The 26,161-nt window shown below is 41.6% G+C and overlaps 1 protein-coding gene across 6 annotated transcripts in view; it reads left to right on the top strand.

Moving 5' to 3' along the window:
• The window catches only part of NCOA7 (nuclear receptor coactivator 7), a 105,452-nt gene that overhangs the window by 40,456 nt on the left and 38,835 nt on the right, over window positions 1–26,161 (top strand). For all 6 annotated transcript variants that reach the window (XM_076333533.1, XM_076333537.1, XM_076333538.1 and 3 more), the window contains one exon: window positions 3,280–3,533. In XM_076333533.1, coding sequence (XP_076189648.1) covers window positions 3,280–3,533 — 254 coding nt within the window. The remainder of the gene's footprint in view (window positions 1–3,279; window positions 3,534–26,161) is intronic.

The following is a 26,161-nucleotide window of genomic DNA, read 5'->3' on the forward strand; positions in this document are numbered from 1 at the left end:
AGGAGGTGATGGGTTTGAAATCTGAGCAGGAGAGGGGCTGGCAGCTTGTGTGGGTGCCCAGACTGCCTTGCTGGGATGTGCAGGTCAGTGTGAGAGAAGGGTGGGTGGAGGCTGAAGGGGGGTGCCTCAAGGGGATGGAGTTTTGTTTAAGATGCAGTAAACCCTCTGGCTGTGCTCTTCACAGCCCAATCTCTGCTGCACTGTATCAGTGCGTGGTAATAATGAATTGCCTTGTGCGTATACAGGACTTTGTATTTGCTGTAGTAAGAGGGTGCACATAATAATGTAAAAAGCATAGTAAATTTGAGGCTGCTGTTATTGTTTTAAATGCTGCTGAAGGCTTGTTTTGGTTCTTTGGGATATTATAGTCGAGGTTTTTCAAGAGTGAGTGGAGGGTTTTGCGTAATTTTGGCCAGGCTTTAGAGACCTCTAAAAGCAGCATCTTCTGAGCAGAGATCATAACCCCAGGCAGAGCTGCAGTAACTCCAAGTCCTGTGATGAACGTCATGGATACTCAGTCCGCATCCGGTATTTTTTCTAGTGCCAAGGTTGCCGCTTTGCGAGTTGGGTGGTCATTGCATTGAAATGGAGCAGTGGGCAGGAGGAGTAGGCTTGGCACTCTCTGAAAATCTGATGCCTGCCATGAGGACAGAATAGAAATTACGGAGTACACAGATTCTTGATCGCTCTTACCTGAAAGGTGCCTGTGGTGTTGCCCATCCACAGCAGCAGCTGTGTGCTGGGGATGCTGTAGGTTGTGCGATGAGTGCTCGGTGGGCTGTGGTATGTGGGAATCGGGCAAGATTAAACACTACGGGGAGAAGCATCGGTCAGTTATGTTGCGGTTAGTCAGTTCAGACGGTTGTTCCTGCTTTCCTCTTTTCTGTCACTAATGGACCAGTTCTGTTTTAGTTCTTTATTCTTAAAGTTGCCTAGGGCAACTTTGAAAACTCTAGTTCAAATGAGTATGTTTTAAGGAAAGTACTGATGGAAGCTGCTAGTATTGTCACAAGAACTGTTGACCTCTAGAGAGGTTTTTCTCTTTATTCTTTTTTTTTTCCCCTCCAAAAAAGGGTTCTGTGTTTCCATTAGCAGCTGCTTTGTTGTTGTTGTTCTGAGATACTACATATATGCTACAGAAAGCTTACTTAACAGAGTTTGTGATCAAAACAAACAGAGTAGGAATCTGAGGATGAAAGGTGCTGATGCAGTGTAAGTAGAAATGGGGCTACCAGTGGGTGCTCGACAGTTCTCGTCTACTGAAGCAGATGATTGGGGTACCCTGTGATACGCACACGTACAGGAAGGTTGTTGAGTCACTAGAGTAAAACATCAGGGCCGTGTCTGATTTACAAGTCTGGAATCAAGTACAACTGTGAGGTAAGGATATGCCATTTCAGTGTAGAGGGCTGCTTTGCAAAGATTTCTACCAGGGCTAAATATAGACATTGTGAATGCAATGTGACTGTAATGTTTTGCAGGTGTTACAGCAGCCTTTGATCAGGCCTGTGGCTTATTAGTCAAAAATAAGCTTCTTTTGCATACTCAAATTTTCATTAGTCTAAACAAAACACTTAATCTGTTATAGAGATGTATTCACTTTTATCTTTTATAAATTGCTGTAGGTTGTTTTCATATGTAGTCAGGACCTGATCTGTAAAATTTCACCCACTAAATCCCTTTTGCTGTGCAGAGTGTGAACTACTACTAGTCAACTTGCAAATCAGTGGGTTTGAATGAATGGGGAACCACTGCAGAAGTAGGATCCATCCTCACTGAGTTGGCTGCAGAATGTGGATTTCCTGATAGCATACTTTGGGAAGCATTTAAGAAATATGTATACGTACGTGTGTGATAGACACAGCTTTTGCAAGACAATCTTTTGAAATGTTTCACTGGAAAGTGTTGGTCACGTGTGGTCTGAAAAACTGCCCTCCTCCAGGGTCTCAAGCTGGATATTCTAAACTTGGGAACTGGTTTTAATGTTTTATTAAAAAAAAAAAAGTGTGTAGCCCGAAATGTCTTACTATAGTTCTCAAATGCTCTGTGTATTTATTTTTATGTTGTAGCCTGAAAAAAATACATTGTTAGAATATAAATATAACAGGTAGAAGGAAGAATCTCTGAAATTCCTGCATTATATTAATAACTTAATACATTAAGTTTTCCCTTACGTAAACTACTGCTGTGAGATCATGTAACCTTTTCCCATTTGTGGTGACTCATCGATTGTATTTTCTGTGCATAATTATTCCTGTGCACGTAACAGCATCAACAAGATTAATACACTACTGCGTTGTAACTAAGAAGTTAACGTACTAGAGAGAAGGATCATTAGATAGTTTTTTGTTTTGCGTGGTATGTGTCAGTGATTCTTAACTGACGACTATTTTTAGTGACGCTGATCCTCAGCCCATAGAGTCAGCCTTTGCTCTTGCTAAGCAAAGTCAGTGCTAAAGATGGTGATTTAGCAGAAAATTCCGTGTTAGGATTCCTGAAGCATCTTTCTCTCACTTGAGCTGTGCTTTAAGGAGTCTTCTAAAAAGAAAATACTCTTGTTGCTATAGTGATAAGCTGGAAGATTTATAGGCAGCTCATTAACATTTCTCTCAGAAGAGCTATAGCAGCTGGAAAATATTCCTGCACAAGTAGTTTGCGGCCACATTGGTCACGTTGCAGAAGGAGCTGCTGGGTGACACTTGGAGTACCAGGTGGTGTGGGTTGTGCAAGAACAGATGTGGAGTAGCATGGGTGGCCGCTGGGAGATAACCTTGGACAAAATGGAAATAAATAACAAGTTTGTATCAAAACAAGTAGCTTTATAAAGCAGGAGCAGTTGACTGTGAAGTTATGTTAGCTGTTGCATTATAATACATTAGGATCTGAAGTTTTATTTTACCCTAAGCTTCATCTTGAAAATGGGATTCAGAATCTTGTTTCTATGTTTAGATGTATGGTGGTTTAAAAACAAAACAACTCTTTGATGTTTTTTGTTTCTTTTTCCCCATTCTTCCTCCCCGGTAAACAACAGTAAAAACTTAATTACCTTTTTTGTTATTCTTGAGAAGATATCCTCGAGATGATGATACGATGTTTGAAGAGTATTCTGTAGGATAATCTTAGCTACCAAGTTACTGATGCAAAGTGTATGGTTTTTACTGAGTTGTAAGGAATTCTGATATTAAATTAATTTAAAAAAAAATCAAGTTAGCAAGTGAGTTAACTTGTCTGTAGAGGTTGGCTACATCTTAATGTTGTGGGTTTTTTCTTTATGCATAGTTTGAAAAAGAAAAGGCAAGCCAAACAAAACACCGAGACTGTCTCTGCCAATTCCCCTGGATCTCCTGTTTCCAAAACACCTTTTGAGAAAGATGATGAAAGTAAAGTTATTTTGGAGCAAATCAGTTCCTCTGAAGACAACTGTAAATTTGCTGGGGAAAAGGAAACTGTTCCAGACAAAGAAAAGAAGAAGAAAAAATACAATCAACTGAAAGATATCAGACGCACAGAACTTAAAAGATACTATAGTACTGGTGAGTTATGTTAATGCTGCAGTGTTTTGAAATATGTTTGTTTTGATAGCTTGTTAATGTACTTTTCTCATATTCTGTAGGCCTTCCTTAAAAGGATAATTGACTTTGAATATCCTTCCTGTAAAAACAAAGTTATGTAGTTCTGCATGTCATCTGCTTCTAACTTTAACCTTGTAGTTCTTAAAACATACGTACTTCTTGTTTTTCAGTTCTAAAACTCAGTGTTGTTATAGGCAACAGTTAAGTTTATTACTGCATTTTATTTTAATTTTTTTTTTAAGATTTGTCTTCAGCGTTTTATGGCATTGGGATACAGGTTTTTTGATAAGGTTATTGGTTTCATAAATTAACGTGTATTGTTTAAGACTTCAGTCTTAATTCATATTCATTTTGTCTCCTGAAGTGAGAACAAGTAAGTAAATTAACTACATATTTTTAAACAAGATGTCAAAGGGCTTGTGTGCTGGAAAGCTTGTTTCCCCCTCCACCCCCAACTGCATCAGTACCTGATTAACTGTATCAGTTAATCATAAATATCTTTTTTAGATTTATTCTTGCAAGTAATTCAGAAAAAAATCAGTTTGTGCATAAATATATGTGAGATGAGTCATATACCTATCTGTTTGCAGTTCTGGATTGTAATTTGTTAGATACTCTTCAGTAATTTTAGATATGATTTATGAAATACTTCTCCTTCCAAACTTTCTTTTGGTATTTTGTAGGAATGATCTTTTAGATTAAGAGAACTTTGGTTCCGTCTTGGAAGGAATCCTTTTTTAAAGAGAAGGCAGGCAACAGAAAACTCTAGTTATCCTAGAGGCAGACTTCTTTCCTGCTCGCACAGTGTGCATGAATGGCTGGCTCCTAAGGAGTCCTCATTAGGCTAAGAAACAAATCCACAGTAAAAATGTTGTTATGTGTTGACTGGTGCATGCAGACTAGTCCACACCTGGAGACTGTCTTCTATGAGGTAACACAAAGAAAATAAATCTTGGAGTAATGTTTCCTGGCAGGCTCAAGAGTTTATAGTGATTTATTGATCAGTCCATAATTTTTGGCAGGTTTAAATCTGATGAGATCAATAATCTGGGAACTAAAAGAAAAGAAAACTTGCGTCTCTTTGTCTGAAGTTCTGTCCACAGTGTTCTTGAAATAAAATCCATAGAAGGAAAACTGGAGAATTGTTAATGAATGAACCTGTGAACTCTGTTTTGTTAGTATGCTAATTTAAAAAAACAAACACACCAAAATATAAACTACTGTTCATTCGTAGTGAAGTGCTTCCGCTAAAAGCAGCGGTTTGTTGTTGGTTTGTACCCAAAGGAATTTGGTTTTTTTTCTGAGGTAGCTGAATTTTGTTTCTCTAGTGTTTCAGTAGTTTTGTGAAAAACACTGCAACAGTCGGCATTTGCGGTGGAGAGTCGGGGGGGAAGGAAGATGGTGGCATCCCTCTCTCTCACTGAAGAGTGCGGCAGGGCTGGCGAGGGAGAACATAAGGCTCCCCAGGTCATCTTTGGCTTGTCATCCAACAGTCACTGCAAACTCAGGTTTTACTCAGGTTTGTTTCATAAGCATTCCCATGTTTCGTGTGGGACTTGAAATGCTACTGGCCATCATGTGGGTGTGCAAAGCCTCTGGGTTCTGCAGAAACATAGAACTTCTGTAGAGAAATAGAAGAATTTAATGCTGCTGTTGAGCTGAGCACAGACCCAACTGACAAAATCCACAGAGAGAGAAACCCCTTTGTTATTTCAACACCTGCTTTCAGTTGTTCCTAAATAAAGACTTTTACCCAGCTGGTGCCTCAAAATTGTGGAAGTGGAAGTTTGAAGAGAGATGGAAAATAGTTGATTGTGAAACAAGTGCAATAGCTCCACGTTGCCTATGCGACTCTCAAAATGAAGTCATTTCAGTGGAATCGTTAGTTGACATAGTGTTAGTCTGCATGTCTTAACACCTGCCTTCGTCCACTGCAGCTGTACCTGGCAGTGGTTACCTGCTTAGCTGTTTGTTACTGCTGCTCTCCTGAAAGCTGCCGCCTTCGCTAACATCCCGAGCAGTTTCCGAGAGCTCTCCCTACACCCGTAGCAGCCTGTACGAACTGGACTTGTTTAAATAGTTGGCCTTCATCTGCATGCGGCAGAGTACGAAACCATCCGTCGCGCTGAGCTGAGCTCTACCAGAAGGTGTGCGTTCAGCAGTTCCCTGCTGGAAGATGTTAGCTGCAGTGGTGGGAAGGTACTGCCAAATCTGTAAAGACTTTATTGTTTTAATTGTTGATATACTTTCATATGAAACCGGCTAAGAGGGATTATCCATGCATATACATCTGTCTTCATTATTTAACATTATGGATGCATATACCTCAATTTTTTTTTCTTCCACATGATTTTTTCCCCTCAGAGTTGTCCCTTTATTGATGTTTCTGAGGTGCTCTGACTAAAATACTCTCTCTTACTTATGGTTAACCATTTTTCTGAGTGTCTTTGCACAAGGGCTTGGGGGTTTTGTTCGGTGGTTGTTTTTTTCCAATTACCCTGCTTTGACTTAATGTCTAGAACTTTAAGAAAATCTGATACAGGAATTACTAATTCTTTTTCTAAATGCTTTGTGCACTTCGCCAAAATGCTTAGTTTTCCAGTCAAATGCTGGAAATGCTTAGTTTTCTTTCTAGTCAAAAGAAAAATGCATTAGATGTAGCAACATTCTTGCAGATTCTCATCTGTGTGTTGATATGATGATGCATACATTATTTTATTTTGTGGCTTAATGGAGGTCCTGTCATAAGCTGCTTTGAGCCTAGAAGGGTCGTGTCTGTCACTCTAACAGAATGAAGACCCCTGCCCTCTGAATAATCTCCCTTTCATATTTCACAGGACTTTAAATCCTTCTTTATTTATTGTTCTAAGAGAAATGGGGAAGGAACATCTCCTCTCACTATAATTTGTTCCTTGCACACCACGTCCCTTCATTAGAAGTTTGTGAATGTTTGCCTTTATGAATTTGTAAATGCTGACAGTGACATCCTTACTCTTTCACTTCGAATGCCATGCCTTTTAATGGATTTATGCAAGGGCTGATACTGTCAGAAGGATTTTGTTGACTCAGTAAATCCCTCTTCTCCGGTGGAAAGTCTGTCACACAGTTTCTGAAGGCTGCGGAGAACTGGAGGTGGTGGTGCTCCCTGCCACACTTTGTAGAAAAGAGAGTGGTTAAAAGACTTTTCTTACTCTTTGGAGAAGATGGAAGCGCAGCGATGGAGCGAGGAGCTCCTCGCCTGGTATCCAAGTGCCGTGTTGTGTTAATGCCTGCAGCCGGCGGGTGGCATCGCTGAGCCGAGGAGGAGGAGTTGCGACTCGGGCATCCTCTAGAAGGGGATCCCTCTCCCCAGCCGAGATTGTGCCGTACAGCGTATCTGCTACCACTGTGGTGGCACCATTACAAATAACCTAATGGTATGAGGTCTTGATCATTTCTCTTGAGGCACTGCTAAACGGCTGAACAGATCCCGCTGCGAGAAGGCTTCTCCTGTGTAACCTCATATTTTCCTTTTCTCTTAGCACTTGTGTTGTTCTTCAGTGGCTCTATAATTCTGGAATATATCTGTACCATTCAATCTCCAAATCTCTAAGACAAGGGAAGATATAGCCCTTGTTTTCTTGTCCTAAAACAACAGAGGCTCTGATACTGTTTGTTTTTCTTTCCTGAGGACCAATGAAAATAACCACCTTTCTCCTTATTTTTGCCTCATCTCTTGGCTGATGTGGCAATCGGCTTCTGAACTTTGTCGTTTTACCCTTTCTGCTGCTGTTGCTGCAGTAATCTTCTTTCAGACTCCCAAGGATGTGTCTGTCTGGCAGAGTGCAATGGTTGCATAGGTACCCTGGCTGCTGTACCCAGTGCCCAGGATGCTCTCCCCTTCTTCTTGGGATAACCTAGTTGACCTACTTTTGCAGCTTGGCTGCTTAGTTCAGACACACTTTCTGTGGGAAGCCTGTTTTTGTTGGCAGATGTTGACTTGCTAAGCTTCGATTTATCTTTTTTTTTTCTCTTTCTTTTCCTCATTGTTTTCCTCTCCCCACTCCACCCCCCGCCATGTTGCAGGCTCTAAAACACTTTCACAAACCCGAGGCGAGTTGCCAGGAACCCAGCACTGGAACTGTAACAGCTTGGAAGCACCAGATTGGCTCTAGGGCAGGATGGACATCTCTGGGACAGACTTGCTAGGTGGACTCCTGTGAGACTAAGAAACCAGGATTCCTGTCAGCAATTGCTAAGCTGGATGATGATGATTATGTTTTGCCACTGGAGATGCTGAAACAGGAAAAAAGGTGACCTTCTGAAAGCAGGCGGTGTAACAGTGGTGCAAATTAGGGTTGAGTGCGGTCCTCTGAATTTTGTCCATATATTTATTCCAGCATGATATAATGCATCTTTCTACCAGATGTGCAGAATAGTCCCAGATTGCACTGATTTTGCTTGAAATCATAAGTGGTCAGCATATGTGAGGAATTGTTCTCCATTAAAAAATGCATCATAAAGAAAAGTTTGATTTAGGTGACTTGTCCTACATCACACAGTTACTTTTATCAGCAAAATAAAATCCAGTTAACTAGCTTATCATTCTGCTCTCTAATCATAAAGCCATCCTTTCTCATTCACTGTATGGTGTTCAGTTTTTGCAGCAAGCGAGTGGGAGGTGAGACTAACAAAACCTCCTGATTTCTGTCCAAAACAAGCAGGAGTCCTAAACAGTGTGACAAGAGTCCTGAGAGGGAAAAATGGTATGTGCCCATTTAATGAGACAGTATATTTCATGTTGAATAGGAGGTGCCAGAGTATCTTCCCAGAGTCCAGAGGCAGAAAACAGATGCCTTTTTGAATTGTCCTCCCTGCCATCACTCGGGCAGGGGGTGATACTGGAGCAGTGTGGCACGCGTGCAGTTACCAAGCCTCTGAATGTTCTGGGTAGCTGGCCAAGAACAAATGTTAGTAAGTAAAAGAGAGAGGGCATAGCCATTTTCATCACCCATAATGTGGTAAGATTTGCCCTGACTGGCACAGCATCAGCAGAGGCAGCTCCCATGATACCAGCAGTACTTACTCTGTTTCAAAGTTGGAAGTTGCTTGTAACACAGTGAAAATTTATAGAGAATTTAAATTTAATAAAAAGGTGGGGCACTTACTGAACCCACTTTGCATAATCGTTTCTAATAGGTCATTTGCTAAATAGGCGTAATCTGAAGTGGACTTTTCAGTATATATTGAGTTGAAAATTGAAACTTCCTTCTGCTAATGAGTCCTGGTTTTGTCTTTCCTACTACCTGGTATGGTTGTTCAACAGTAGGATGCAGTTGAGGACTTAATTAAGGTGCTAGGCATAAAAAAGTAGAGTACATTTAAAAAAAATAAGAAAATCCATATACGTTCTTGCTGGTAATTAGCTAACGGTAATCAGGCCTAATCTCGGGGCTTGATTTGGTCAGCCCTATTTGTGTGGCAAAGTACTTTGTATTCTAAGTAATCCAAGTGATTTACAAACTGGACTACTCAGTGTTGTGTTAAGTTGCTTAATACAACAGTAAGAGGAACAGGATCTGAATTTTCCCAAGTTCTGAGACCTTGCTTTAGCCTTTGTGTTTCAGGTTGGCTTCAGACAGCAAAAATGAGAGTAGGTGTAAGGAGGGGTGAAAAGGGAAATAATTTTTTTTCTTCCAAAATCAAGATCTCAAATAAAATTAAAGCAGCATAGGAAGAAGTTTATTTGGTTGTAATTGCCTGCGTAGAATAACAATGGGTTTGGAATAACTTACATATAAGTGTAAACTGGATGTAGTTGGCAGTGGCTTGGTTGGGAAGCTTCAGGCAGTTGGTATATTAGCATCGGTTGCTGAAGCCATGTGGAAAGAATGAGGTGGACGAATGACTGAAAGGCAGCTGGTTTCAGATCACTTGTTTTGGAATAAGAACAAATGATCTCAAATCCCAGGGGATCGGTGTTAAGGCCACCAGATTATATTCAAGCTGGGTTGTTAATTGGTGTTTACTAGAAACTGTGGCATACAGAAGGGATGCCTTGTCTGCAGGCAGGAGAATTTGATCTGAGCAGTAAGTACCAGAAATAATGTTGTTAGCGCTTCTGAAAATTTGGATGGAAACATCTTAACGCTGCTTGAGCTCCCCACGTGTGGAATGCTCTTCTAATTCTCATCTTGATGGATCAGCTCCTGTTTGTTGTAAAACTAAGTAAAAGACACAAATAAGCGAAACTTGGTGTTCTGTATGTAATCCTTCGGTATTGCCTATCAACGCGTGACAAGTTGCCTCAAAACCTATAGTTAAGACAGAAGACTGAGCTGTTTTTAAGTCTGCTGTTAGATGGAAGTGAAGCTATATGGATATATAAAACCATATTGTAAACCTGGCCATTGATAGTCCGTAAACTAATGTACATTTCAAATGGGAAGCAAGGGAATTGAAATGGGAAAGTAAAGGACAGAACATGAAAACAGTGTCCAGTAACATAAAAATAGAGAGATTCAAGTCTGTTAAGAACAAAAGAGAAACTAACAATAATTTTAGCTCGTTATGTGATGCTAGTGGTTGAATTTTCAGTGATTTTCTGGTGTGCATCTGGGCAGCAGGGAGGAGGAAAGGTTGTAGAAGGAGAATTGATGTATTTGTATCCTCTGGTGTGATTCTCTCCACTCAAACGGTTAGAAATTAGGTAAACATTAGCTTAAGAGATGTAATCTCTTTTTTTTTAATTGGCAGAGCTGCTTTTCGTGCAGGAGTCCTAAGAGCTTATTGATGAACCTTCTTGATCACTGATGTGGCTTTTCTTCAGTAACCCTTTCAAAAGGGTTGATACAAGATTTTTATATTCCTTCCTTTAATTTTCAAATAGTCAACCAAGGCTAATTGCATTTGTAAGAATTATGTTGCTGATGTTACGTACTAGTATTTTGTGAGGCCCTTGAGTTTATATTCTAGAACATCATAAGTTTTAAATTTGGACGGTGTCTCCCTCCAGTAGGATGACTGAACAAGTGTGTTTAGCTCTGAAGGGATCAGTTGCTTGCTGTGTGTGATTTAACACTTTTATAGGTGGGGAAAGAAAAAGTACCCATCACATTTGCACAAAGTTGTAAGGATTGTAAGCAGCACAAGTTACCAGTGCTGAGTTATGTGAATTGATCGGTAGTTTGAGCACAGGCAAATTACATGTATTAAAGGTAGGTTGTAGAACAAAGATTTCTGGGATGAGGGGCCTGTAACTCTGAAAAATTACTTGGGGTACTTGATGTGCATATTTACTTGAGTGTAACCTTCCAGTACATTACTTTGGAGAAGAAAAAATAGTACAGGTACTTGGAAGTTTTATGCAAGAGAGTAATAGAAATTATGGTGTGACTGCTGGTGAACCACTATGTCCCAGCCTGATGTCCGTGATTCTAGGGCGAAGAAGTGCTAGAGGGGCCATAGGAATGACCATGCTGTTTCAGACCAGGGCCTGTTTAGTGCAGCACTGTTCTCCCACAAAGGCCACACCTGGATGTCTGGGGAAGATTAAGAACACAGTGAATTTTGTAAAATTATCCGCACTAATGTTCTCCTGTCCTCTGATTATTTTCAACTGTTGGGGATCTTCTGAGCTGCTTGTAGTTTGTGCATTTGGGGATTGTTCTTCCATATGCTTACCTTGTCTCTCCCTGGGCCTGTGCAGATTTCTACAATATCTTTTGGTAAAGAGTGCACAGGTTTGCTACCATTTGCATGAAGCACAGTCTTGCTCCTGCTGGCTTTGTTTGGTGGCCACGGGTTCTTGTAGAAGAAACTGAACAGTCAATCCCTACTCACCATCTCCAAGCCTCCTATGATTTTTTTTTTTTTTTTGTAATCTCTCTATAAAATACCCCTCTTTCATCATTTCATTTCCAGGCTGAAGAACTTCAGCATTCCTTTATGTGTAAGCTGTTTCATAGCTTTGCTTGTCCTTGTTACCCTTCTCTGAACCTCCAGGACCCAGGATGCTGGGACAGGGAATGTTTTTGCTCTTAACTCAGATTCTCAGTCTTGATTTACTGTGAGCTCTGTTTAGCACAGCTCAGGGAGGAAGCAAATGTTTGGAGACAAGAGGGAGTTGTGAGAGACTCCTTCAGTTATAATGGTTCTTGATCGGGGGCAAAAAAACCCAGAGCCTTATCCTAAATTACTTGTGTAAGTAATTGAAATGTCATACCAAAGAGTTCTGGCAGGCTGAGCTGGCTAGAAGATGGAGAGAAACAAGTGGAGATTAGAAATCAGGGATACCTTTTTAACAGTGGCAGTAATTATTGAGGGGAGAAAATTAAAAAGGGTTGCAGTGGAATTTCTGTCACTGGGGAAGAAATACCAGGATTTGATATTTCTCAAAGTTACATTCTACTACAGCAGTTACTCAAAGTAAGATTTAAGATAGTGACATTTTGTGATCTATTCTGCAAAGGTCAGACTAGGGAATGACACGACTGGTATCTGATCAGGTAAAACTGATCTCACTGCTGAAAGAACCAGATGTGTTTCCAAGGGCTGTCTGTTTTCCCAGGGCCTGAATTTTCAGGAAGAGTGAGCACTTACATCCTTAATTATATTTAAATGCAGATGCACTTAACATCTCTGAAAAGTGCCCCCCCTTACCCCTGCCCGGAGGAAGGGAGGAAAGCTGTGGAGCAGTTGGTCACATAGCACACAGCGAGGCTGTGGCAGGTGTATGCGTGCAGGAGGAGAAAGGGAAGCATGTTGGGAGAATTAATGAAGAGAGTTGTCATATTTCTGCCGGGGATAATGAAGGGAAATACGTCTGCGTGGTTAGTGAGTCCTTCACTTCCAGAATCCACTGGCTCATCGTGTTTGGGGTAGTCTGAACTTCCCCACATTGTACCAGCTGCCTGTTGGGTCTTGTGCTTGCTGAGCATGGGTGTCCTGTGAAGTTACTCTGAGTGCCTGCAGTGCAGCTCATTGGAGGTGATCTTGGTAGCGTATCTTGTCCTGGGGGAAAGGGCTGGACAGGTTTTTCTCTTCAACATTTCCTGGGAGGGCTGTTGACCAAGCAGACTGGATCCTTTGCCTCTTCCCCTACCCAGGTTTCCAGGACCCGCGCCCTGAGTGCCTGCGGAGCAGTCCTCTGCAGTGCAGTCCTCTGCAGTATATTGGTGCCGTAGTCTCTTTCCCCTGCCTAGTGACTCCCTGTAGCTCTCTGGGGATCTCTGCCCACAGGGAAGAGGCAGAATATTCTCTTCGTAGTTTCAGACATGAGGTTTACATTTGTAAGATTTTTATCTCTTTAAGGCAGGAATATTCATAAGCCAAGTACATAAGGACCACGAGAGAGTGCATTTGAAGTCGTATTGCAAATCTTTTAGTCTCCAAGCAGACGTGTGAGGGAGTAATTCTCCGGGAGTCTGCATAACTCAAGCCTGGTATCCTCAAGGCAGACTCTTAATTTCTCCTCTTCAACAACTTCCCATACTGTGCTTGAAATACACTGTCGGAAGTTAATCTAAATGCTCTAAAAAGCAGAACTCCTTTCACCTGCGTTTAAATAATAACACAAAGTTAAGCCAGATCGTTTTTATTTTGTAACGCGCTCGCTCCCAGCTTTCCACAGTGACATTTTCTCATGTCTCATCAGTCTGTCGTGATGTCTGTGATGCGACACATCAGGTCGCGCTTGGGATCAGTAGCATGTATAAACTGAGTTGCTCTTTTCTATGGCTCCTGAGGATTTGCGTGATGAAGTGCTGGCAGTCAGCAACACATCAGATGCTGATGTCATCTCTGTACACGAAAATAGGGCATGTGTCCCGTATCTTTAGAGTCTTTGTGATTTTTGTCTATATTTTTGACCTATGACCTTGTAATCGCCAACCAATAGACAAGGCAGTACAGCATGTGTTTTAAAGAGATGTCCTGGTTAACTTAGATGGCATAGCCTTCCCACACAAGCTGCCGTGTGTTCAAGAAGCAAAATGAATGAAGGAAAACAGCATGTGTAGTGTTAACAGTTTTCTAAAATGCGCATGTCGTCTTTTGTGATGCCCAAGTATACGTTCCCTCAGCCCTGGTCTGTTGACAGGCTGATTTTCCTCGCTCTGTATTGTGTTTGAGTCCCTGATGTAGTGGACAGTCAGAAATTTTATGGTGGCAGTGTTGTGATTTAGGTACTGACACTTACCTGAACAGCGTTCACCAGCAATGCTGTCTGTCGGACCACAGAAAGACCAGTGGGCAGCTTCTCTTCCACACATCTGCAAAATGCTCCTGAGCCTACCTACACCCAAAGTGAGTAAAAATTCACTGAACCTTCTTTTTCTGCATCCCCTCATCTCTTGAAATAATCACCGACCCTGTTTACCTCCACCTTTGTATAAGAAACCTGGAACGAGTTCTGATTGTCACCATACTCCTCCCAGGGTGTGCTTTCATAAACAGTTTAAGCCAACCTAAAGCGTCCATGTTGCTGCTAAAAGAGGATGTACTGTCCGTCCTCCTCCTGAGCCCAGTTGGGTGGTCCCAGTCCTGGCCTTCAGCCGTCACCAGCCCAGAGTCAGGAGCTGCTTTCCCTAGGCTGGCATCTAGCGACCTCGGCCAGTGCAGGGCTGGTGGCAGGAACGCGTGGAGGAAGAAGGTTGGTGGAATCGCCCCTTTCGACAACAGCTTCAGTGTAGGTTGGTTTAAGCTGCTCGTGGAGCTGTGCCCAAATCCAGTACTGCTCCAGAGGGACTGATGTTGGGTCTGTTTTCAGGGGGAGCTGTACAGAGTCATGTGCATTAAACTTTTGTCACTGTCAAGGTAAATTCGTTGAAGAAATTAAAGTTAGATGTATGAAAGTGTTGATTTTTAAGCATTACTTAGTATGAAAAGTCTATCTGGTGTTTTTTCTAAAAAAAAAAAAAAAAAAAAATCCCAAAACAAATAATGTGCAGTTTAAATTATATGTTGGGGATTTTCAGTGTTTCTTAATAGAAGTCTTTGCTTTTTCTCATTCACACTATTTTGTTTCTTAAGTTAACCTGAATGAACTCCATCCAGCAGAGGCCTGAGAAAAGCAGTGTGAAAGCTTTCCTTCCTGTACCTGGATTTTCTTTGAAAACAGGATGTAGCATTTGCGTAAGAATTGGGTTCCTGAGCACACAGTTAGCTACCAAGTGTCTGAAGAGCTCATCCGGGCACGTGACAGAAAATAAGAACAACCTTCTCTATCTGATCTAAGGATACATGTAGCTTTCTTCTTCCAGTTCCCAGTAACGCAGCGTATTTCTGTAGTGCGTTCAAAGATTGACGTACTTCAGCTATGCTGTGTGGTTTGATCTGGTTTATTGAGTTGATAGCACAAACACCTGTGTGGAGTATACATCTACAGGTGACCAACTTAGCCAGAAAAACTCTTTCACATGCAGTGAATAATGGGGGAAAATGCTATCCGAGGGAGCACTTACCAAATACTTTATTACTGTCTTTATCAAACTTAGAATGTAGGGTTTTTTCCCCATGATTTTAAAGAAAACCAGGGGAAGTAATTTGTTCTGGTTTTTCACATGTAATTCAGCTTGCTATTTTTTGGAGTGTAGACTTCTTGTCTTAAGTCCGTGGTCACTGTTGCAATGTGGTAAGACAGCTAAGACCCCACTGGCTGATAAATTTGGCAAAGCACAAAACTCATTGTGTCTTGCAGCTCCACCTGGCTTTATCACTGCACCCAAGAGGGCCCTTCTTCCTACACAAATACACAAGGCGAGCAGAATATTTTAGAGGTAGACTGTCAAACGCAGGGATCTTGGGGTAGATTGAATGGTCTTGAACTAGAAACTGGAAGAAGTGATGATAGATGGTATGAACAGCTTCTAATCTTGAGTCTGCACATTTCTTTTATATGAGTAAAGCCGAACTCTGGATGGGGAGGAGGTTTCTGGATGCTGAGTCTGTGAATTGTCTTGTGCAAGTTGGTATTTCTGTGGAAGGCTGACTTAACATTGTGTATTTGTATAATGCTAATCATGCTACTGGGGAACTAGACCATACTGTTGCCAAACAGTCTGGAGGATATAATAATGCAGTTTTGGGGTTCTTGTTGTATACATATCCAGTGTACCCAGCAAGTTGGTAGCAGCCCATGCTGAAGTTCCTATTGCTGCATCTTTGCTTTGGCTGTTATTCACACTTCTTAGGTTGAAGATAGTATGCGTACCTACACGCTGTGTAATTACTTCCCTGATAGCTGTAGACCTCATGGATGGTAGCTATTTAATATGCCCTTAGGTAGTAGACATCTGTTGCTTGCAGGCCATCTCTTGTGTGGCTGATAAATGTGGTTCATAAACTTTTGCTCTGAAGGAGGATAAAGCACTTAGCTGAAGATGTGGTATTTGACTGCTGACTATGGTTAATCTAAGGTGGTGTTCATGTGAAGTAGGACTTTGGTCTGTCTTGTGGATAGCTCAGGTGAACAGTGTGCTCCCAAGTCCATCTTACATAGGCTGTTGGAGGTGGGTGAAATAGCAGTGGGGAGAGACAGTTACTAGTGGTAAATGAAAAGTAGGTCAGGAAGAGTCCACAGTTTGATGACACCATGAAGTGGTTATCCAGAGCACGTGGGAACAAGCTCCTGTCATGGAAATGGCAATCACTTCCTGTTGTTACAGGCATGTCACTGTTTCACCGCAACTATCCAGGGCCAGAACAAATACACGGTTACAAGTATTTCCACAGTAAGTATAGTTAGATCTTGTACACAAAATGCAGGAGAGCACTTGCAAATATTTTCCCATGTGAAATTTTCTGTGGATTTCCTTTTGAATGTCACACTTAGAGCTTTGTGTAACAAGATCTCCTTTTGTTTCATCATTGCTTTGTCTATGCGCAGGAGTGTGCAGAATGACACCTGACTGTGGAATGGAAGGCTAAAATTATCACATGTCTTTGTATCCAGACAGCTTCAGTGGGAACTAAAGACAACCTTCAGAAAAGGAATTGTGATAACATATATCAGACATAGGACTGATAATGAAGAGCGAAAACAATTAATTGTCCTTTTCTAAAGGAAAGAACAGAGTTAGGACCTGGATCTACCACCCGACTGCTTCAGCTGTGATGGGGCTGTTTTTTTCAGACAGTCCTACCCTTCCTCATTCCCATCCCCTCATTCTCCCCCTGCCCCATCCCTCCCTTCCCTCTCTTATCCTCAGTGCTGACACCAAGATTGGTTAAATGCCACCTTGCTCTGGGAGGATTAGGCAGATTGGGATGGGTCAAGAGACAATATATTAGTGTAGGATGAGCAGAAACTATTTGCTGTTTTAAAGCATAATCCAAAAAACTAAGCTCCCCAGAAGTGAGGAACTGAAAACTTGTTTTTATACAATAATATGGATAGATCCAAATTGTACACTGTTGCATTTTGAAATAGCGTTGCTCAGGCTAAAACCTCACATACGAATGTGATTCGTGGTGAGGATCCAAGCTGCTTGTAGCTTGGATCTTGCTCTCTGCTGTACTAACAGTCGTATAATTCCTTAGAGATAGTAATTGTTGTATAATTCCTTATAGAGACTAAACAGGTCAAGCTTCATTTTAAAAATAATGAGGGCTTCCTTCCCTCTTAGATCTGTTACTCCTTCTTACTGCCCTCTTGTCCACCACCTTATTTGTTGCTAAAACTTATTATGCCATCTTAATCTTTCTGGTTGTCCCTCACAATCTTTAAGTGTAATAAAAAAGTTTATATGTGTAAAATGGTTTTCTCTTTAAAATTTCTTCCTTAAAGTGGTCCAGGCTAGATTTAGACTGCATCCATTCATCTGGTGACTGTAGTTTTCTTAGGCAGTAGTTTCAAAGTACAGCTGAGTGCTATGAAGAGCTTGATGTTCCACAATGTGAATTAACACCTTGCTGCTGCTGCTGAACAGGGAGGTCTTGTGCTTTCTCTGCCTGCTCTGAACTACGTTTTTTCCCCTCCCTCTGAACTGGCACCGGCATTCATCTGATCACAAGGTAAGATGAGTCAATTCACTAGACCAACAAAGAAAAAAATTGAGATAGTTGATTGTTTTAATCGGTTGTCTCTCTGTGGTGTCAGATGAGAGCCAGAGCCCAAGGTAGAAAGAGATGTGAGGAGAGAACAGCTCCCTTCCTCTTAGGAGCCATTAATTTGGCTTATGAAACCATACCCCTGTGTCTGCCTTGAAGAATTGGGGGTCACTGTCACTGCTAAGTAATGTGAGATTGAAGGAATCCAGAGCACAAAAGTCGTACACTTCTCTGTGGTCTAACTTTATATATCTTTTGAAACTTCAATCCTGGATATCTTTGTATAATTGTACTGCATTACACAAACACTTTTCTTCTGCCTTAAGTAAGCTACGGTTTAAAAGTAAGCTACCAAACTGATCTTCTAGGCCACTGCACCTTTGCTGAAGTCAATTCAGTAGCTGTGTGGGTTTTGTTCCTATTGCACCTCCTAAACCCAAATCAAATTAATCCTGACGTGATTCTTTCATTTTCTTTCAAGTATTTGCATATGGGGGAGTTTGGTTCATCCTGTAAATGTATTCCTCTACGTAAGCAGTATTGACTTTACTTTTGAGCTCAAAGTGTTGTATGGTTGCTTTTACAGTTATTTAACATGCTCTAAATACAATCTAATTTAAGAGCTGTTCGCATTTTTTCCTTTTCTCCAAAGTATTCTCCTTTTGTGTAAGGAAAATTACTTTACCCAGTTGTGTTTCTTATTCCTGTACCGCTTTTATTTCTGCTTTTCATTTGTATAGCTGCATTGAACAAATATAAATTTGAGAATGACATATCTCCTACAAATCTAAAAATACTAACCTGATTTATAATATGAAGTAAGACTACTTCTGCAATGAAGTTCTTTGCCCAGCTGCCAATGTACAGTCTTGGACAAGTCAGAGGTCTACAGATGTACAGCTTGTGTTGAACTTCAGGCATTTGAGCAGTCCGTTTTGGTTTTGACACTACTCTTTACCTGCGTTTGGTGTTTTGACGCTTTCTAGTATTATAGTATGTCAGTGTGAACTGTCAATTTCAATAAAATAAGGAATAAAACTTCAAAATGCCCCAGCGTAAAATCTCCAAGAGGGATGCAGTTACTTCAGAACCCTAAATTGCTCTTGGAAAACTTCACCCAGGCACTTATGCAGATCTTACCCAAAATGAAGCAGGGATTGGTATCTCAACATCAGTTACATCTCCTCCAAGAGCAAAGCCACGTATGGTTTAATAATACAGTTAACAACTGTTAGCTCTTTGCTCAGTCTCTATATGTGTTTCACCCTTGTGTAAGGAGGTGTTCATTTGTGTCTGCAAGAACTTTGCTTACAGAAGCATTCCAGTTGCATCATGAAGACTTGGTTTAAAAGTCCAGAGAGGTTGTAGATACCCCATCCCTGGAAACATTCAAGGTGGGGTTGGATGGGGCTCTGAGCAACCTGCTCTAGTTGAAGATGTCCCTGCCCACAGCAGGGGGGTTGGATTAGATGACCTTTAGAGGTCCCTTCCAACCCAAACGATTCTATGATTCTATGAAAAATTGTATGAACTGTTCCCCAAAATGTGACTAGCAGAAATGAGATTGTTTCCTCTTAACTGTTTTTCTTAACTGTTTTTCTTTCGCCTCTTGAAACACAAACCACTCTGTCCTTTGGAGAGATGCTCAGGATAGTTATGTTTCTGTACATTACATTCCGTAGGGACGTAGAAAATTATTTCTTGAAATCTAAACAGCTGTTTAAAAACAGTCTCAGTGTGTGTTACAGTTCTGCCTCAAACCCAAAAGGGAACGTGACCTTTGTTTTGATCCACAGACAGCTGAAGACAATGTTTGCTCATGCACCCAGTCTATCTCAGAGAGGCTTAGGACACAAAACATTTGCACCATGTAGGACATTTTCCCCAGCACAAAAGAAAAGCATGTGTAACCAGTTTACTTAAAGGTAAAGAAAGACAGATACAATCATTGCAGCTGGGAGCTATTCTCCTGTCCAGCTGATAAATAACTTAACTTGTTCCTAATGTGTGTTCAGCAGCAAAGCCTGGTCCTTGTCAGACCTGAAAAGTGTGTTTGTGGTCCCAAAGACTTCTCTAATTTTTCAGCCTATAGTCATTGCTCTATCAGAAACCTGTTACCTCTCTCAATAACCTTGTCTTGCCTATTTTGGCTACAAGGACCCCCCACCCCCTATCTTCGTGTTCGCTCCTTCCTTCTTCCCCAGATGACTGGGGGGATGATTCAGATATTCACATTTCGGATAGGCTGCTTTGCACCTGGAAAAAGGTGGGAGTGCGCTCCCTGGGAGTCACTCATCTCCCTTTTTCCAGGATAAGTTTCACAGGAGCTGGAGGGAGAGGCTGTCCTGCCCATCAGCATCCCCTGTTAGCAGAGGAATGGTTGTGCAGTCTCTGTCAACAAGGCACATGCATATAGAATGGCTTTCTCTACAAGCTTGCTGCGCTTTGGCAAATATCACCATGACCTATTTCTTAAGTACTGGTCTCTACCTGCAGAAGCATGCCTGTTTCCTGTCTGATATGAGGTTATCAGTTGATCTGAATCCTTCCTGTGTCTTCAGACAGCACCTAGAGCGAATGCCAGGAACCCTCCACCTCTGCCTTTACTGGACATCCTCTGCACGTCTTCCCTGCTCACAGCACTGCGCATCCCCTCCTTTAAGCTTCCCTTCTGACCGTAACATTCAATATAAAGAGTCTTCTAGTCACCCCTCTTCAGTGCTTCCTTCTGGGTGCCCAGTGACACGCCGCTTCAGCAATACTTTAGTTTCAGTACGTTTCAACTGCTGCTGTATTGTTTTCCAGCTGAGATTTAGAGCTGAAGCACTGGGCTGTTGGCTGCATCTCACACTTTCTTTACAATAATGTGTAAAATTTTCCTCTTGACAGTTGGAATGCGTGAACTATCTCCCTCTGAAATTGAGTGGTGGGGTTTTTTTGGTTTTGGTGGTTTGGGGTTTTTTCCCTTTTCCTAAACCTCAGTGACCTTTTAAACTAGATCTTTCCTCCTCTCGCTTTTGAAGCAGATCCTCACAAAGGAAACTTTGAATGCAGCAGCGCGCGTCTTGCCATCTTAAACACGAGAGCTGCTTAGCTGCCTGGAACTTGGCACTCTTGGTGAGCGCTTGTCCCCCCTGCGCTGTTCCTGCAGGGCTTGTGTCTCCTGCTCTGTGTCCACCTTGTTCAAGTGCCAGCAAAAAAGTGGCAGTGATGCTGCCCTGGACAATGCCTCCTTGCAAGGCTTCTGGTGGGAGGAACCCTGCTGCAGGGAGGCCCTTTGCCCTTGCTCAGCTGGAGGCCTTTCTGGGTGCGCAGGCACCTCTGCGTGTCCCGTTGCCCAAAAATACCCCATTGCCCAAGTGTGGGTGCTGTCTGTCCTCCAGCCCCGCGCACGGCTGCGGGGGAAGGATGGCCATGGGTCCTCTGTTGCTTTGACTGTAGTGGGAAAGGGTCGCTTCGCGTTTTAGTGCAGCACATTTAGGTGGTAATAAACTGTTAAAACATGTAACGTAGCATCGCTTTGTGCCTCTGCAAAGGAGCTAAAGCCACATTTTGAGGAGGAAGGAGTAAAAAAAGAGAGAATTTAAGTTCCTTGAAAATATTTGCAGTTTTTCATGTAGAAACTGCAGTGTATAAATATTGTATGAATATCAATAGCCAAATTCTTATTTAAATGTGCCTTAAAATACCTTCTCAATTTATAGCAGAAGGAGTTACTACCTTTTTTATATCAGTTCTTTGAACTGCTTGTCATTTTTGTTGGGGCCCTGTATTTTCTGGTGATCTCTTTATTCCTTTGAAAGACTTGCTTGGAAAATAGCTAGTGGAGAATCACAATCAATTTTTACTGAGAACAGAGAAAAGTTGTTCAAGGTGTAGCTATTTCAGAATCATGTGCCTGGATTTGTATAGATCAGGGAATTGCTATTCTCCTATGCCAGGAGAAGTTTCACTAATGGAGGAACACAGGTGTGGTCATGATGGGTGACAGCTGCCTTTTTGTTTCAGGTGACTTCAGCAGCAGAGAAGGTGGAAGCCAAATAATAATATGATTCAGTAGAGGAAAAATATGGAGAAGTAGAGGTGAGGGCTTGGTAGGAGGCTGTGGGGAAAGTGGGAAGCAGAACAGAAAACCGGACACCTAAGGTGGTGGGATATCGTGGGGGTTTTTTTGTTTGGTGGGTTTTTGGTTTGGTTTGTGGTTGTGGTTTTTGGTTGTTTTGTTTTTTTTTTTTAATATGGTAGCAGTCCACTACCCAAATCTGAGAAGGGAATGTTTCTGTCTAACTTGCTGCCTTTTCCTCAGGGAGATAGGTCTGATCAGATGCCTAAAAACCTTTTTTTATGGATGTGCACCCCAGCTGCTGCAGCTGGCTAAAGGAGGGAATGGGGCTGGGATAATGTCTCTTCCTAGAAGGCTGCTGCGGCCTCTGGGAAGTGCTGGGATGTCAGAGTGTGTGGAGGGTGTCCCAAAACAAGGATCTGTCCCCTGTAGTGGTGGGGTTCACCCGTGCTTGACAGACGCTGAAAGAAAGACTTTTTATTTAATAGTAATAATTTTAATGTGAATGCTGTTCAGTTCACTTTGAGAGCCATGAGAAGAGCCAGAAAGGTGCATGTGGAGACATGATTAAATCATTCTATACACAACTCTGCACATAACAGCATTGCTGAAAGTTATTAAAATGTTAGTCTAGAAAGTAGAAATGGAAAAAATTGTTCAGATAAACTGATTTGTCTTTCTCCTTCCTCCTCTACCAGTCCAAGCAGGACTCTCATATTCTTGAGGTCTCTGTGTCTCTAGAATGACTTAAGTGATACTTTCTGTACTCCATCTCTGTCAAGATAGTTGGTATCAGGCCTCATTGACCGATAAGGGAACTACCCCAGGAAGCCTCGTTTGCTTAATTTCTTATCAGTACTCCGATTAGATTACTCCAAGCGATAACTGTTCTCCCCTGAATTTATTGCATTTCAGATTCTTGTAAACTACCTTCGGGTTTTCACTCCTTGGTCCTGGTGCTTGGCTAGACTGTAGTAATATAGTTTTATTTCTAAATAAATAGGTCCTAAACCAGCAGTGATGTACTCAGTGATGTGGAAAAATATGACTAGTATCTTACAGTTTTAAGGAAACCCTCATTATGTCATTGCACAAATTAATGTTTTTTTCACATCTTAAAATCTGCATTTGGTTTTCCTTCCTCCATCTCAAAAAAGATATAGTAGGAGAAGAAAGACTAACGAGAAGGACAGCCTGTGTGATCAGAGAAATAGGAGAGAGTCTAAAGTTATGCTAGTATTAGTCAACCTGAAATAACTAAGAGATGATGTTGGAAATCTGTGACATTGTGAATGGTATGCAGAAGGTGAATAAGGAACATTTATTTGTTCACCCTTAAAATAGCGTTAATTAGGATGCTCAGTGAAATTAATCAAGTATAAAGTACAAGAAAGGAAGCACTATTTTATGTAGCACATCATGGTACTGTGGGATTCGTTGGCATAGGACTGGTGTGGAGGTCTTGAAGGGAGTGGGCAGTTTAGTGGATGCTGCTCCTCTACCCTGGGAAATCCATGATTTCTAGAAGCCAAGGGGGCTAGTCAGGGGAAAGATTTCTCTATTTACATGCTGCCCAAGTGTTTGGTAAGGCGGAGATTAATGAGTAAAATGGACTTTTGGTCAAAGTATGCCATTGCCTCTATTCTCTCAGGCTACTGAGTTTGTTTACCTGGTGTGGGAAATGGTCAGTCCTTTGGCCCCTTGTTTACTTCAGCATTCCTGCTAACGTTACCAGATGTCAGCCTAACTGATGGCTTGGGAACTGTTGGGCAGGTTCAGCTGTCACTGCCAGCACTGCAAAACCTCGCACTGATTTCAGCCGGCAGCAGGTTAGTCTGTAACGTTGGTGTTGATGGTATTGTCTTGCAGTGGCACGTCATATGTCAGTGTGAGCAGCCCGGGATTCTGTTGATGCTTCTTGACCTATTTGATCTACTTATACAGCTATTTACATAGTTGCAGAAGTGTAATTCTCCTATCATGTGTCAAGGTCTTTTGGATGATAAACTGATTGACCTCTTTGTCATACTCCTTCAATAGTTGCTTTCCAAATTATTCCTAGGTAACTCTTTTTGTAAGGTTTCCCATAGCATTGCAAAATGAAATACAAAGTGTCTGCTAGGAAACTGAGTTAGGTATAAATATATCAATAAGGGCAGAAAAATTTCCACTCTAGACCTATGTGTTTTCAATAGGCCTGTATTTTCGTGCCTGTTCTCATTGCTCATTAATTTTACTATTTTCACATAATTCTTATTTTACATGTTTCCTGAAATCACAGAGAGGTTCAGTCCACCCACTCCGCCCTTTTCCTAAAAATGCAGTGTTAATGCAAATTTGCCTTAACACCTAGTCAGTTCTGATGGTTGTACGATCCCATCTTCAGTGTACGTGCAGTGCAGGAAAACTTGGGAGGCAGAATTGCGAGTCACTTCACCACTAAGCAAATGTCCAAGTTCAAAAAGTAGCCAGTGGCTTTTATTTTAAAGCCTGTAGAGAGGTGCAGCTCTTCCATCTAGTTCTGTCTGAAAGAAACGTGGTTACCAAGGACTCCATCGTGCCTGCGTGTGCTCTGGGTGCTTTTGGGACTACTAATAGTGCTAGCTGCCCTCAGATCACGTCAGAAAACATTTGGCTTCCTGAAGGAGAAATGAGAGAGGATAAGGGAACTGGAGAAATAGTATATTGTGGTGTTTTGCTTGCTTTGCCAGGCTTTCCACTCCTTCCACCGTAACCATTCATGCGGAGTGTAATTTGTGATCTTGGCCTTGCTACGTGTACGTGTAAGTGGGGTTAGCAGTACCTGTCAGATTTAATGGATTCATTGGAATTTTTTTTCCTCTGAAGGTCTGAATTTTTTAATTTACGATTTTAAAGCTTTATATGCACAATTAAAAATATAGACTAGTTAAGACTTCCCACTGTTCAAAGTGATATGGTGTTATTTGTAACTGCCAAAGCCTGCCAAGTAGTTATGCTCAGTGTAAGGACGGTGTCCAGAACCCATTGTTGGGATTTAAAAAAAAAAAAAAGGGGGGGGGGGGGGGGGGGGGCGGGGAGGAGAAACCAAAATCTAACACTTCTTGTTTGGATGTTTTCAGAAGACAGGTAGGTTCGCAGACTGTGACTGCTGCTTCTGGGCTGTAGCTAAACAGACTATACAACATATATTCTTGCATGTAGATGTGAAAGAAAAGCAAGCCATCTAATCATTGGGCTTATTTAAGATTTATTAACCTTTATTGGCAAAAGAAGGACTGTATTATGTTTATTCTAAACTCAGCTTGTCTTTGGAACTTTCTCTTTTACTTGTCTGACAGTTTTGGGTTTTCAACTATGTGTGAGTATCTAGCTCACTCTTCTGTATTGCACCATGGTTGTGTGGAGACCCTATTAAACAAACAGACCCACAATCCTGTCAGCCAAGAACTAGAGCGTATTATACGTCTCCTTGCAGCACAGTATTTCAGGTCATAACTTCTCACTGGATAGTATTTTTTTATCTCCAAACTTAGGCAGCCAATGCAATTAGGAGGACCTGAAAAATACAGTGTGTTTTACAGGGGGGGAGAGAGGTGTGAGAGAGAGGAACATCCCCTCCCAGGTAGGAAGCTGTAGAGGAGAAAGTTATCTGTGTTGCTAGAGTGTTTTGTGCCATGGTGGCATAGCGGTTGCTGTCATGGTCAGCTCTCAGTCACCATCCCACCTTCCAAAGGTAAAACTTTAGAACAAAAATGTTTAGCTAATACCAAACATCATAAGCTCTGCAGAGAAACTGCTTTTATTGCATATTGTTATTCCTCCCATCCACACACAGACTTAAACTTTTTCATGTTCAGCAGGTACAAAATCTCTCCCTCTCTCTCTTGACATCTCTCCTGGGCTACTTTATTTTTATTTCCCGCCCACCCCAAGGTCTTACTGATGCATGTCTAGTTAGTATGAAGTAATTGTTCTTAACTGTTTCCTACTTTGTGTGCTGTTTCAGAGCTAAGCTAGAGTTAATATATCTGAAAACTTGTCTACTTTTTTCCAGCTAGACCAAATGATTTACTAGAAGATGAAGTCTACTTATAGACCTTTCTTCTCTCTCTCCAGTGATAGGTTGCAGGCAGCTTTGGTAGTTTGCCTGCATGGGTGTGATACAAAGTTCTAGTTATCCTGGAGTAATTGAAATGGTATCTCCCGAGTAGCACAAAATAGTGTGAACTCGCTCATTGTTAGTTGGGGGAGTTTCTTCAGGCAGGATTATGTCCATATCGGCAGTTGTACATAAATAATGGATTAAGGAAACATCCACTATTTGCCACTTCTTTGTCTGTCATATTAGCATTGTGTTTCTGATGGTTTAATACCATGCTCTGCTAATGCTGTCATTACCTCTTTTTTCATCCTTCACCATAGACTGCTTTGACTTTGATCAGAGGAAGATGGTGTGACAATGGTGGAAATACAAATGGTCAGAAAAAGGCAGCAAGAATGCTAATTTTAAAAGTTT

The sequence above is a fragment of the Aptenodytes patagonicus genome, chromosome 3 (genome assembly GCF_965638725.1).
Source record: "Aptenodytes patagonicus chromosome 3, bAptPat1.pri.cur, whole genome shotgun sequence".
Lineage (NCBI taxonomy): Eukaryota > Metazoa > Chordata > Aves > Sphenisciformes > Spheniscidae > Aptenodytes > Aptenodytes patagonicus.